Source organism: Platalea leucorodia (genome assembly GCF_965183815.1).
Source record: "Platalea leucorodia genome assembly, chromosome: 2".
Lineage (NCBI taxonomy): Eukaryota > Metazoa > Chordata > Aves > Pelecaniformes > Threskiornithidae > Platalea > Platalea leucorodia.
This window is the reverse complement of record NC_138824.1, coordinates 25,062,790-25,076,560: the sequence shown is the minus strand read 5'-3', so window position 1 is coordinate 25,076,560 and position 13,771 is coordinate 25,062,790. Positions and strand designations below refer to the sequence as shown.

Genomic DNA, 13,771 nt, shown 5'->3' with positions numbered 1-13,771 from the left:
TTTTCAGCATTTACATCGGCAGTGTCATTCCACCAGTGCAGAACTGCAGTGGTTTCACTGGACATACTCCAGAATGACACCTACTGCCTATCTGTCTCCTGGACATACTTTAGCCTTCAAAGATTTTGAGACACAAAACTGAGGCTTTGGGCTGGTACTTCCCAAACCTATGCATAGTTACTGCACAAAACAATAGTGAATTATTCAGTGGTGGGGTTGATAATTAATCTTACCAGAAACATAATATGGGAACTAAGAGATATTTTCTTAGACTTGTAGAAGAATAATAGTAGAACATAAGAATCACTGCAATGGGTCAGGCTGTCCAACCCATCTCATTATCACTGAAGCAGTTCCAGAACAAGGTGCTTCAGAGAAAAATCTTCAGCTGCTTGCACCAGCCGCTCAAAAATCTGGAATTGCTTTATTACACAAGCAGTAATGTAACAAAAAAGCTGAGTCTGTCTGGCAATTTTTTGGGCAGTTGTCCTTGCTAATGTTTCTGTCTTATGTCCAATGTCAATGTTCATGTCATGTTCTCTGATAATTACCTGTTTAGTTTGATAAATCACTCCATGGATTTGACATACCAATTGACTCCCTTGTCTCTGTATACCTCCTACTATAACTTTTTCCGTTAGGTGTTTAAATAGCTCAGTCAGGCATTTCTACGTGGTCTTGGGTCTATGAAATGCTAGTGCCCCACAAGTCTGTTTCCAGACCCCTTCCAGACCCCCCCTCCTTTCCCACATTGGGAACATGCTGCTCCAATGTATGTTTGACCCCTTCCAATTCCTCTCCCTCTTTGTAGTTCAATCTTCCATACTCACCTCACTCTGAAAAAATATTCCCCAGAAGCACTCCCGACAAAATGAACAGTCCCTCAGTAAAAAAATGGAAAGAAGATACATGGATTATCAAGTTTAGTTGCCTGCAATAGTATAGCCCCAAACGCTACGCAATAATATCCACTGTGTCCCCTCTTTCCCATGTCCGTGGCATTGTGAGACACAAAACAAATCCTGAGACCTTTAACACAAGAAAAAACACCCAAATGCTCCAAACATCACAATGGGCCACAGGAATAAAACAGGAAAGATCAAAGATATCATCACAATCCTAAACCCTTGCCACAGAAGGCAAATTATTTAGGTAAAATGCTCAAATGATCCTGGGAACTGGCCACCTTCCATGGCACAGAGAGAGGGAACAAAGAGGCCTAACAAGAAACATCACAATATAAATTCCTTCCTGACCACCAGTCCAGAGCCCGCAAAACCAGACCCCACAGGCCAGCATCAGTATCTCATCCCTACCTACGCTCACCCCCTCTGGTTTCTACAAACCTATTCCAAATTACCAGTTACACACGAAACATTCCTCTCCCGAAGAGTCCAACTTGGGTAAAGTGGGATCTGACTGGTGCAATTTAGGGTTCTCGCCTTTCATGGCTTAGTGCTACAATGCTGTTTCTATAACCATTTCACCACCAACCAATTTTGAAGTGGTCTCTATTCATTATCCTAAGCTGGGCTATGGAAAAAAGCTGTTTCTGAGCTGCCCTGTGCTACAGTTTGCTGGTTCTAACATCCAGACGGAGAATGACTGTGCCAATTTCATGCTGCTTTTATTAGAATTTTCCCCCCTTTTAAGCAACTGCCTCCTTCAAGTACTACTTTTCTTTTTACCAGAAATAGGCAAGAGGAGCAGGATAAATGACTGAATAATTACAGTTTCACACAAAAGTGGCACAAGCAGCCCAGCTACAAATATGAGACACAGAGTAAACGCTACAGTGCAAGAATTCTGTCCTGTTTTATTTCTTTCATCGAAGCATAAAAGGCATCAATCCGCAGCTTCAAGAAGTCAGTGATATTGCAGCAGGTTATACAGCAATTTCACAAGGGTAAAGTGACCCAATTTGAAGCAGTGGGCACTCATCCAATGAAAGAATACAGAAGGCAGTGTGTGAAATGACTGACTGACTCACTATATCAAAATGAAATTTTTCAATATCACATCTAAATGGAGAACCAAGAATTTCCATGGCAAAGTAAAAATAAAATGACTGATTTTTATTTTCCCTAGTTCTCAACTTTTTCTGGGAAACTGAAGTCCATCTCTCAAATATCTTAATTTCAATGAATCAGCAAATTCCAGTTTCACAGGTTTTAGATCTTTCTGACTTGCTCTAATTACATTATATTACTTTGTGAAAACAAGAGGTATTAGGAATCAGAGAAAAGGCTAGCTGACATGATGGGGAGGTAGTAATCACAGCTGACTATGAAGAAGAAAAAGAAGGATTTTTTATTCTACCAAGCATATTATTAAGATGCAAAACTGCAGCTGAATCATATTCCCCCAGCTCTGTTCTTTGCCCTGCTTGGTATACCCCAATATTCCCTTCTCATTCAAAGCAAGAGGCACGTTCGCGTCTGGGAAGGGAAGTAGGATGATAAACTGAGTGGAAGAGCTCCTTCAGTGCATTTCCAACATCTTACACTTCACGCAGCAGAGGTGCTACTTGAATATGGGAATACACATTTTCCTCAAGTGAAGAGGAACACATCTGTTCAACTTGCTAATTTACTTAACTGCTTGAAAGTGTCAGGATTCTCAAAAAAAACTAAGGAAAGTTCAATTCTCACTTATTTTCCTTAAGCTCCTTTGAGAAACCCAGCCTTCATGTAGCATGCCTCCTTTCTTTTGCAGGCTGCTCACTGTGTTCCCCACTCGCAGTGCTGGTGGCAATGTGGGGACAGCAAATGGACACCATAAGCCAAGACAGACTCTTGGGATTAGGCTCCATCACTGTGAAGCATGGTTCGTGGTTTTATTAAATCACCAGTCAGCTTCCTCAAAAAAATTCATATGACATTTACAAATAAAAATGTACCAGAGAACAACTTGCCTTTGGTGGAGTCCAGGCCACCTCATTTCACATCAAGTTTAATTTTCAATGCTAAATATGCTCACAAAATGCAGTATTGTCTCATAAACCCACCTCCTGCATTCCCACTCACCGCCAGTCACCCCCACATTTCACCAGCTCGCCATGCATTGTCTGTTTTCCTAATACTCCTCTTTCTTACCACCCCATGTTTTGTTACGACTCTTTCTGGCCTGGATTTTGCCTCCTGATGGAATACATAACTGGCGATGGCCATTCTGTTGTGGTGGCCGTTCTCCCTCCAAACACCGCTTGTACCCAAGTTAGCATTGTACTATGACAGGAAAAGAAATGAAGAATGAAATAAGTGTATTACAAAAAACATGTCATCACTGTACAGTCAGGAGCCAGTTGAGCTTATTTCAAACCCAAGGTCACAATTATTGAATTGATCTTGAAGCAAAATGTTATTACTTACAACACACAAAACAAAAACCAATCACTCAGCCTGACAATGCAAAATATTCCCAACCTACTTTCTCAAACAAAAATAAATGCCGCATAATTCTATCTTTTCGATATATATCTGAGTTAAGGAACCATAATTAGAATAATTAATCAATAACTATGTTCAACAGTTCCATGCCTGCAGCAAAAATGAGGTTATTCCTTAAAATACTGAAAGCTAAAATAAACTTTGCCCTCAGCTTTGAAAAACAACTGATCCAGCTACTGGATGGAGCTACTACATATTCAAAAGAACAAGAAAAAAGCTGACTGAGAAAAGGCATTGGAAAATCACAGTGAACTCTTACCAGAACGTGTGACCAACAGCTACAAGTCTGTCCCCCCTCCCCACTCAACCATTTGATGACTTTTCTAGAAGCAGGATCAAAACAAACATATGCTACTATCTTCCCAACTGTAAAGCAAATAGCTTGTAAAATATAATCCCAGTGGTGCCAACATTTTCTAGCCGTTAGTAAGGGCATTAAACTGATTAACCTACAAAAGGATTCCTGGGTTGACTTTTGGACTCACAAAATAACAAGGCATTTCCATAGTATAATCTCTCCTGGCCAATTTTAAACCATTCAGCTGTCTTTAGAGATGTGCTAAGCTGACTAAAACAGAAGTCAAAGCTCAAATGTTATCATGAGACCTAAAGTGTAAGTATCAAAATGATCATGTGTAGACCGAAGTGACAGTCCACTGGAAACGTGCGTGGCTCCCTGTCAGCTCACCCTCTCGCTGAACAGCACGTCGCCGGGTCTCGCAGCATGCCCCGGCCTTTCAGCCTCCCGGGCTGGCCGGATCCTGAGCCATGCAAAAGCCCCTGTGCTTCCCGCCATGCAGAAGTCACAGAGCCCCGGCTGCCTGGTGGCACTGGAACCACCTGTGGACCGAGTCCCTTGGTTCCTACACCAGCTGTTGTAAACAGCATCTGTAAAGAGTTCAGTAACTCGGCGAATTAAGAATATTGGGGGTTTTTTTCAGAATCAAAACAAAGCTAAACTTTAAACTGTTGCAGTTCTCCATAACACAGAATGCTACTTTCTTCCCAGACTGAATGTATATAAAAATGAAGCAATACAAATGTGCTTCAAGGTGGCCAGATCCAGAGATTCTTAAATTGCTTTGTCTTAACTCCAGTGTGCATCTAGAAGGACTCTTCCTGTCAAATTTCCAGGGACATACACTACAAACTTAGCAGGCCAGTGTTTTTATCAGTTTTGCGTTCTCAGAGTAGCATAGAAGCTGTCACAATAAGCCATAAATTGCTAACACTAACATCCTAAACATACTGTTTACTGTTAATATATTTCATTTTTTTTCCATTGAACTATGTTCTCAGAGTTTAAATTATGCCATGGATCATTCTGCTATGAATTTGCAAGCAAAGAGGAAGAATACAGGTTTACAAGTCCTGCCACCTCCACTGCTGCCAAATGCATCAAGAGTCTCTTTTCTCAAACTGCTCTAGCTGTCTTAAAATAAGATTTTTGTACCTACCATTAACACTGAAAGGCCACACCAGAAACTCATTCCTCCAAGGGCTGTCAATGACTGCTAATTGCCAATCTAATTTTATTGATATTGAACATTTATCCTTTTGTGTGTGTGTGCATATTGTCCTTTAACTCTAAATTTCCTTCCTGTAATTGATATTTATGCCCAGGAGCACTTACAGAGAGCATTGGTAGTTCTTCCCCTTCTTTGGTATCATTTCTCTCCTACTCATCCCATTTTACCAAAGGCTCCAATCCCTTGCTATGGCCAGTATCTTTCTTCTCTTGTGCTTAGTTAGTTACTCTGCCTTCCTGACAACCCACCTTCTCTTTCTGCTGGCACATTTTCTCTCAAGTGCTGTAATTCAGTTCTTCCAGAAGCCAGTCTCTTCTTTCATGTTTTATTCATGGTCATATTCCATGGGTCACCTTCTCCCTCAGAAATCTGTCCAGTCTTCATTTCAGTAATTTCCTAAACAACCTGAGACGCTTTCTACAACCTTATTTTTCTGTTCCATCATATTCTCAGCTTTAATCTAAAATCAGCATTCACAGTTTTATCTGAGATGTTCTTCTGTAAGCTTTGGCAGGCAAATATTCAAGCACGAGTAGTTTTTATTTAGTACTTAAAATAAATAACACACATCCTATAATTTCTACAACCTGTCATCATCATAACTGGAGGTCACTTCCCCTACTTCTTCAGAAGCACTTCTTCATCATTCCTTCCTCTTTATTTTTACCATCATGGAAAGGAAGAAGAAAATCTCCTTGTGTACATTTCTTTGCTTACAAGTCTCTACAAGCAGGCTCCTTTGATTGCTTGGCTTCTTTAAAACTTTGCCAAGATCAGCCTTGCACCTTCAGGTTAAGTTCAGCAGTTTAACTGTTCATCAGCAACAACCAAACACACAAATCACACACTCAGTTGCAAGGATTAGCAAACAGCCCTCAAACTCTGCCAACTACAAACTATAAACCACAAGACACCACAAAGTGGAGCTAAGTAAACTACAGAGTATCTACATGCACGTGGCTGTTCTTTCCCGCTCCTCCCAACGTAAGAAGGATACACATCATAGTCACCAAAAATCGTTAAAATGCAATGTCTCCAAATGCCCACACCCTGCACTGCTCTCTAGAAGGAGATGCTGTTCCTCAAAGGAAGAGTTAACAAATGTGAGGAACGAAGCTAAGGTAATTGCCCAAGAAACTGCTGGAGTCCCATTCTGATTTAATTTCTACCAAAGCGAGAGAGATCAGAATTTGACCTTCTAGAAGGTGGGCATGTGATGAGTGAAGCAACTTTCTCTTACATCACAGAGCATTTCTTCCCCACAGATGATGACACTTTCAACAGAAAAGACTGTCTCTGCACTTCCACCTGCTGACGGTTGCTGAACAGAGGCTTCTACTTGACCTATCATGGGAAAAGCTCTAAGAGCTCCGTGCCTTCAGTCAAAAGGGAAAGGCAGGGGCTAAAAAACGGTGAACCATCTCAAAATTAAAATGTACACTTCAATCTGCAAAAATTGAAGAAAGGCTTTATTTTCCAGGTCTCAACAATATCCTTAAGTACGGGTAGGAATTATGCCCATCAACTACCTTAAGTACTGGAACCCCTCCATAGAAGCAAGATGAAATGGAAACTGGGAAAGTTCGTCATACGAAGCAATGTATTGTAACACGAGTCCTTCCACACACTTCACTTTGGATCCCCCAAAACTATAAGGATCCCCCTAACTATATAGTTATAAGGATCCCCCTAACTATATAGGCTCTCTTCTGCTTGAGGAAAGAGACTGAAGAAGAACCAAGAATGTCTCATACTTCATGAGGTTTTATTAAAGCAAAATGAAAGAGTATCAAGGAGCAGACAGCTTTACACTCATGTACCCCGTGAGACTTTATGAGATGTGAATTTTACATTGCCTATCTAAATGCCCTTATGTGTATCAAACTGCTGTTAATCAGTAGTCATTATCTTTCTGGCACTGAGCAGAGACCTGCCCAACATGTTAAATAAAAACTTTGATCTTAAATGAAAAGCATGCTATTTAAAAAAGAAGCATACTAGATTACCTTGAATAGGAACCAGAAATATCACCTAGGCACCTCCAGCAACAGCAACTGCAACAATTAAAAATCAGGCACGTGGCACTTAAAATGAGATATGAAAACACAGGTTGGGGCTGCCTATAGAATTAAATACAGAGATTCACAGCTATAAAAAACACAACTACTAAGCACTAAAATTCTCATAATGAACAGGGACCCTCAACAAATCCTTATCCTTATCATGAACAGCAAAAGAGTTGAGGTGGGACTTAACATACCTATGGGCTTGACCTGGTGCTCTTCCACACAGAGAACACACAAATTCTGCTTCCATCCCACTTCAATCACCAGTGTAGCCTTTCCCAGTCCTGCCTGTTGAATTTTAATAAGATTTCCTATCATCTCTAAAAAGCTTTTCAAGTTATAGAACCCCTACACTTGAGGGAGGTCCACTCTTACTTTTCCACGATAGCACCTTATTGTCCACGTAGTCCTGATATTTCTAGAATTAAACATCAAAGTACTCTGTAAAGATAACATACTGCTTTTTTGTTACAATGGAATATTTGAAAACAACATTCCTTCTGCAAATCTGCGATCAGGCAGAAATGGCAAGAGGAAAGTTACATATTCTAACTTTGGAGCTAATTTTAATAAAATGAGCATCCTTGAAACCCAAACTCCTCTGTTTATCACCTTTTAAAATGAAACTCAGTGTATTTTTTTTTTCTTTTGATGATTAAAGCTTGAGAAAGGTACATTATAGCTTTTAAAATAATTTGTGAACATAGTATAACCATCCGTAGCTACTGGCAAGGAAAACTGCAACATCAGATCTGAATTTGCTCTATGGTTTGACTGCACTTGTTTGTCATCTCCGACATTTGAAAGATACCTGATTAAAATGACTAGCGATTAGAATAATCACTACTGCAATAAATTCTTTGCAAATTTATACTACCCATCTGATACTCAAAACCACAAACAGAACCAGTTTCTTCTTTGTTCTTCTTTGAATTAAGTCTTAAGAAAGCAAGAATAGGGAAAAAAATACTATTACTTAGAAATATTCCTTCTTTTTTCTAAAAATTCTGTATGTCTTCACAACTACAATGAGCCATGTTACTTTCAGGAAAATCCAAAGTCTCTCCATTTGCACTGAGTGAAAGCTTGAAGGCTGCCTGAATTTTGAAAGAAACACTATGCACCAAGAAAAGACCATTCTCCTATGCTGCAATTACTGATACTTTATTAGGTTTAGTACTGAAGGTCAACAAAGGAGTACTTACCTTTGTTTTGGAAAGAGTTTTGGAATAGAAATCAGTCTGTTGCTATGTGACTGGTTTCCAGGCAGCAATTCCACTCACTTCTTTGGGGAAACAACGTGTTCTTCTGTTTCTGCAAATGCTGTTTATATTGAGTAAATGCAAGTATGTTCAACTCAGACAATATACTGTGACCCAGTAATGAAAAAATGCATTTGCAAAAACTGGAACATAATACAATGACCCCTCTCGACTCCCATCTGGAGAAAGAGGTGCATCATATACATGACAGATTGCTGGCATTACATTTTCTGGCCGTTGACTCGAGAGAATGCCAACTTTTATGAACTGTACTTGATCCATTCAATTTATTTTGTGAATAAACACACACAGCTTCCTCCATTTCTTAGCAGGTTTGAAGGGCTTAGACATGTCAAAAGCGACAAGCGTCAGTGGAAATACTATAAAAGGGTGAAGTTTTCACCGAATACTGATCAACATCCCTCAGTAACAAACCAAGGACGCATCCATAAAATGTTTTTTCTTACAAGTTTTTTTTACATTACTTTTCTTTGCTCTTCATAAAAAGTGTCTCTTACTCTGTCCATATAGCATCTGTTATGACTCAGATGTGGAGTTCAGAAAAATGAAAGCTAATTAAAAAATTCAGTACAATAGGGTGAAATCCATTCACACTAAATTTAAACATCGTTATTCAGATCAAACTTCATTGCCCTGTTTTCACCAGCCCTGAATTGAACAACCTGAATTGAATCAAACTCTTATTTGATTATTTATTCAGACAATAAATAACCCACCCAAAAATACAGAGCCCAAAATCCACATTCATATCTGTTGAATTTTAAAGAACTTAAAGGAAATTATTTCATCTTGCAATGTAATTACCATCCAGTAAAATAAATTAGTAGACATCAGCTTTCACTAGCTATTAAGCTTTCCACTTACGAGGATCTTTGGTTTGAATAAATGCAGAAAGAAGACACTTAAGACTGTGTATTGTAAACAAGGGGAAAAAAAGTCAGAAAACATGCGTATTAAGAGTTAGTCTGCTCATTTGCTAAGAACCATTTATGACAATGCATTTATTTTTTAAAAAACAAACACGTTCCGCAAGCTCAATTGCACTGGAAAAAAAAAAAAGCGACAAGAATGCCACAGAGAAAGAAAAAGGATTAGGAAGAAACCTGGGACCAGACCTTTTGGGTAAGGTGTACATTTTGCTTATGTAAGACATAAGCAGCAAAAGGTTAGGCAGCTGAAATGGGTTTTTTTGTGTGGGATGATAGAGCCACATCTTTTCTGGTGGGGCTGTGAGGACTGTAGCTCCCAGCAGCACTGTCTGGTGCTGCACACATCCTCCAGATTATGTGACGAAGCGATACTACAGTACGGCCTTCTGATCCAAATCAACGCTGCATGTGCTCCTGAGAATAACTGACCAAACTCACCTACAAAATTATATGCAACCCACAGACACACATTAAAAAACATTATTCAACTTGCAAAGTCAATCACTCAAGAATTATGTAAGAGAAGAATTTAATTTACATGTGGAAATGTAATTCACTCCTTACCATATGCAGTATAACTTAATCTTTCATTACACAATTACATACACTTTCTCTATGGATATCAGGCTGTGTAGTCAAAGAAGCCGTACTCTGTAGCTTCCTACTTCATTGCTTGCACAAGTTGAAAGGTCTAATATCAATAAGCTACAGAGATGGAAGAAGGAAAAGGAGGATCTCAGTGTTAAAGCTGTTCAATTCTCTGTCCCGAAGAAGTCAGGCTCAATCTCTGCCTCTACTAAAGACTCCTACCTGGAGGAGTCAGGGATGGGAGTTCTTCTGCATAAACTGCACGTCCCTTATTTTCTCTGTAAGTGATTTGAGATTTTGGGATCTGACTTGTAGAAGAGCTGGAAGTATAGTATAACTGACCAATAGTCTAAAAAGATCACATGCCAGGAAAAGGGTACTAAGAATCAGTGGACACTTTGGATCTTAATTGCATCTGTATTTTAGTTCCTCATTCATGAAATGTGGAAACAATGATACCTTGCTGCCTTACGCTGTTGTGTAAAAAGAAATGTCCACTAATTGTGAAAACCCTGAATGACAGTCACTGAGACAAAACTAATCCTGAGGTTCTGTCACTAAACAACTGGTAGACTTTCCTGGTTTAATTATACTTTTTACATGGCGTAGGCAAGTCTGTGCCTCAGTTTCTCATTCATTAAATAGAAAAGCACCTTCCTCCTCCATAAGGCATTTATGAGAACAAGTATATTCTTAAGATTATGAAGGACTCAGATACTATAGTGATGTGGGATATAAATACTCAAGACAAACAGCACTATGTAAAAGCCAGGGACAAAAGTGGTGTTCATCTTTATTTGTCTGTTCTCAGAGCTTCAGGTCTGAAGCGACAAATTCAACAAAGGGCAGAGGGGAGAACCACACAGAACATGAACGGACTTATTAACTGCCCATTTTGCACAGCAAATGAGGGGCTTTAGAAAAAAAATAAGGTGACAGACAACATTAAAACTCCACCTCAGTGAGCCTACGACCCTTGGAGTTGAAGGATTCCAAGATCTGACAACCTGAGTGCTCAAATTTGCAGCTTTAAGGCTTTATTTTGCATGTTATCTGCAGGAAGACAGAGAAATGGAGCTTTTGCTCCCTATGTTCTGCATCCCAGGCACCGAGCCGGCAGCCCATCCCCTTGTGCACAGCTCCACTACCTTCAGAATAACTGTGCAAAGTATGCCAAATAACTCACCACCAACTCTTCAGTGACTGTATGAAAAGCAAAACGATCATTTATAGGTGATGAAGTCTCACTGCAAAATTTGGGGCTAGTCCTGCAAGTGCTGAAGTTCAGGAATCACTTTATTCATGAGCAGACTCGCTTAGTTCAGAACTGTACAATCACAGTGTGAAGCACTGTCAAGTACACCTCAAGGTACTAAAAGAAGAGTTTAGAGGTTTCAGGACCAGGACCAATTTAATCTGAAATTTTCCCCACATTTTCCCCACCTATATTTTCTCTTGACTTATTTGTAGCACTAAACAATGCAAAAGTAATGTAGGAAAGTGGCAAGAAGTTGAATAAGGCATGCATCAGATGCTTTCTCAGTGTTCACATCTCATATCTGATGCTCATTAGGATATAACTCCTGCCGGTAAGTGTACGCAGAGCAGATGGACATTAGCAGAGTTTGTGAACGTGTATTAAGGTACAATAGATCATGCCACTGAAATGATTTGTACACACTTTTTCTTAATTCTTCCTGAGAATACACAAAGTTTGCTGGAAGCCAAATATATATAGATACACTGCATAAAAATTATGTATAACAAAGTACTTATGCCACTTACTAGACTAGCTGGGGAACAGAGGGTCTTTCTTCCCAAAAAGTGCTCACACTCAAAAAAACCCCATACTCTTGTCAAGAAAAGCTTTTAGTATGACATTTCGGCCACCTCTACCATCTCCATTAACTCAGTAAGATTTTTTTGTCAAATGCATTAACTCTATAGTTGTATGAAGCATTTCCACAGTAACCTCAGTAAGCCAGTGCTGGACTGGCACAGCTGAATGCATCCACGCACCCACTCAGACCTGCATTCGCAAGTGCTGGTGGCAGGATTGAACATTTCTGCCGAATACAAAAAAGGCTTTAACTCAGCGCGTTTCCCTTCACTCCAAATGACCGCAAAGTTCCTGCCGCCCATCTATGAGCCTCGACGGCTTAAACCCATAAATCGGCTGCCCACACTCCGTCGGGGACGTTGATTGGGTTCCACACCAGCGGCCGACCAGGCAACAGGTCCGCCAACAGGGCGGGCTGAGGGCAGCCTCCACACCCTTCCCCTTGGCACAACCCAGCGGCCGAGGAGCTGCCGAGGCCCCTTCCCGCCACACACCATTTACCTGGAGCAGGTGGTGGGCCGCCCGGTAGCCGAGGCGTGGGCCGCCCCGCACGCCGGGTGGCAGCCGCCCCGTGCCGTAGCCGTGCCAGGCCACCACGTAGGGGTTGTCCATGGTCAGCCAGTAGCGCACCTGCCCGCCGAAATGCCGGAAGCAGAGCTCGGCGTAGTCGCGGAAGAGCTGGGGCAGGAGGGGGCTGGCCCAGCCGCCGAAGGCGTCCTGCAGGCCCTGCGGCAGGTCCCAGTGGTAGAGGGTGACGACGGGCTCGATGCCCAGCTCCCGCAGGCGGCCCAGCAGCCAGTGGTAGTGGGCCAGCCCGGCGGGGTTGAGGGGCGCCGTGCCGTTGGGCAGCAGCCGGGCCCAGGCCAGCGAGAAGCGGTAGTGGGAGACCCCCAGGCGCCGCAGCCCCTCGGCGTCGCGGAAGAGGTTGTTGTAGCTGTCGCTGGCCACGTCGCCGCCAGCCGGCCCCGGCGGGGCGGACCCCGGCGGCGTGGCCGGGCGGTGGGCGAAGGTGTCCCAGACCGAGGGGCCTTTGCCGCCCTGGCGCCAGCCGCCCTCCGTCTGGTAGGCGGCGCTGCCCGCCCCCCAGAGGAAGCCGTCGGGGAAGGTGTCGTGGAGGAAGAGCTGGTCCTGCGGGTAGGGCAGCCGGGCGAAGCGGGACCAGGTGCCCGCGCCCTGCCCCGGCGCCCCGAGCAGCGGCCGCCCCAGCAGCAGCAGCAGCAGCAGCGCCCGCGGCGCGGCGGGGGCCATGCTCCCGGCGGGGCTCCGCGACGGCGGCTCCCTCCTCTCAGCCCCCTGCCGCCCCCTTTTATCTCACCTCGCCCCTTCCACCCCCCCACCCCCCCCGCCCCGGTGGGCACGGCTATTAATAATTACCTCGGAGCTGCCGTCTGCATCCTTCCCGCCCGGCTCCCTCGGGGAGAGCTGCCTCCGGGGGCGGGATCCAGGGGGTGAGACGGGCCGGGCGGGGAGGAGAGGGCGGCAGCGGGGCGGGGGCTTCTCGGGGGAGAGGTGGACCCTGTCTCCCCTTCGGGGTCGCCTCTGTCACACGCACATACCCCCCCGGCCCCTGAGGGCGGAGATCCCCGTCCGCGGGCAGCAGGGACAGCCCCGCAGCCCTCCGCCCGCACCTCGCTGCGGCTCCCGGGCACCCCTCGGAGGCGGGACCCTCGCCGCTGCCCTGCACCCTTTCCCCGAAACGAAGGAGCCCACGGAGAGGCTCGACGGCCGGATCCGTCCCCTCTGGGGAGCTGCGCGTAGCGCCCTTCCCGCAGCGCCGCCGTCGGGGGCCCGGGGGCCGGCGGGCAGCGGCCCCTGCGGCGGGGCCCAGGGCAGGGAGCGATGGGCGGCGAGGGAAAGGCAAGGAAATAAAAATGACTTTTCCTTCACCCAATATCTCCTTCGTGGTACCTTGGCAAGAGACATCGCAGCTGCAATCTCTCATGTAACGGTAACTAACGAGAAACTCGTTGTCCAAGGACATCATACAGTCTCCCCCCTTTCCCCCCCAGTGATTCAGGGACTGCCACCTCCCAGTAATAACACTTTTGTGGAGTAGGAGGCTGGTGTATTTGGTTGTTTACTGCATG

The 13,771-nt window shown here is 43.7% G+C and overlaps 1 protein-coding gene across 1 annotated transcript in view; it reads right to left on the bottom strand.

Annotated features, from left to right (window-relative positions):
• The window catches only part of KL (klotho), a gene marked incomplete at its 3' end in the record, with an annotated part of 49,862 nt that extends 36,882 nt beyond the window's left edge, over nt 1-12,980 (bottom strand). Inside the window, exon 1 of the mRNA XM_082337677.1 lies at nt 12,186-12,980. Coding sequence (XP_082193803.1) covers nt 12,186-12,932 — 747 coding nt within the window. The 5' untranslated portion in view covers nt 12,933-12,980. The remainder of the gene's footprint in view (nt 1-12,185) is intronic.
• Nucleotides 12,981-13,771: the final 791 nt, after the last annotated feature.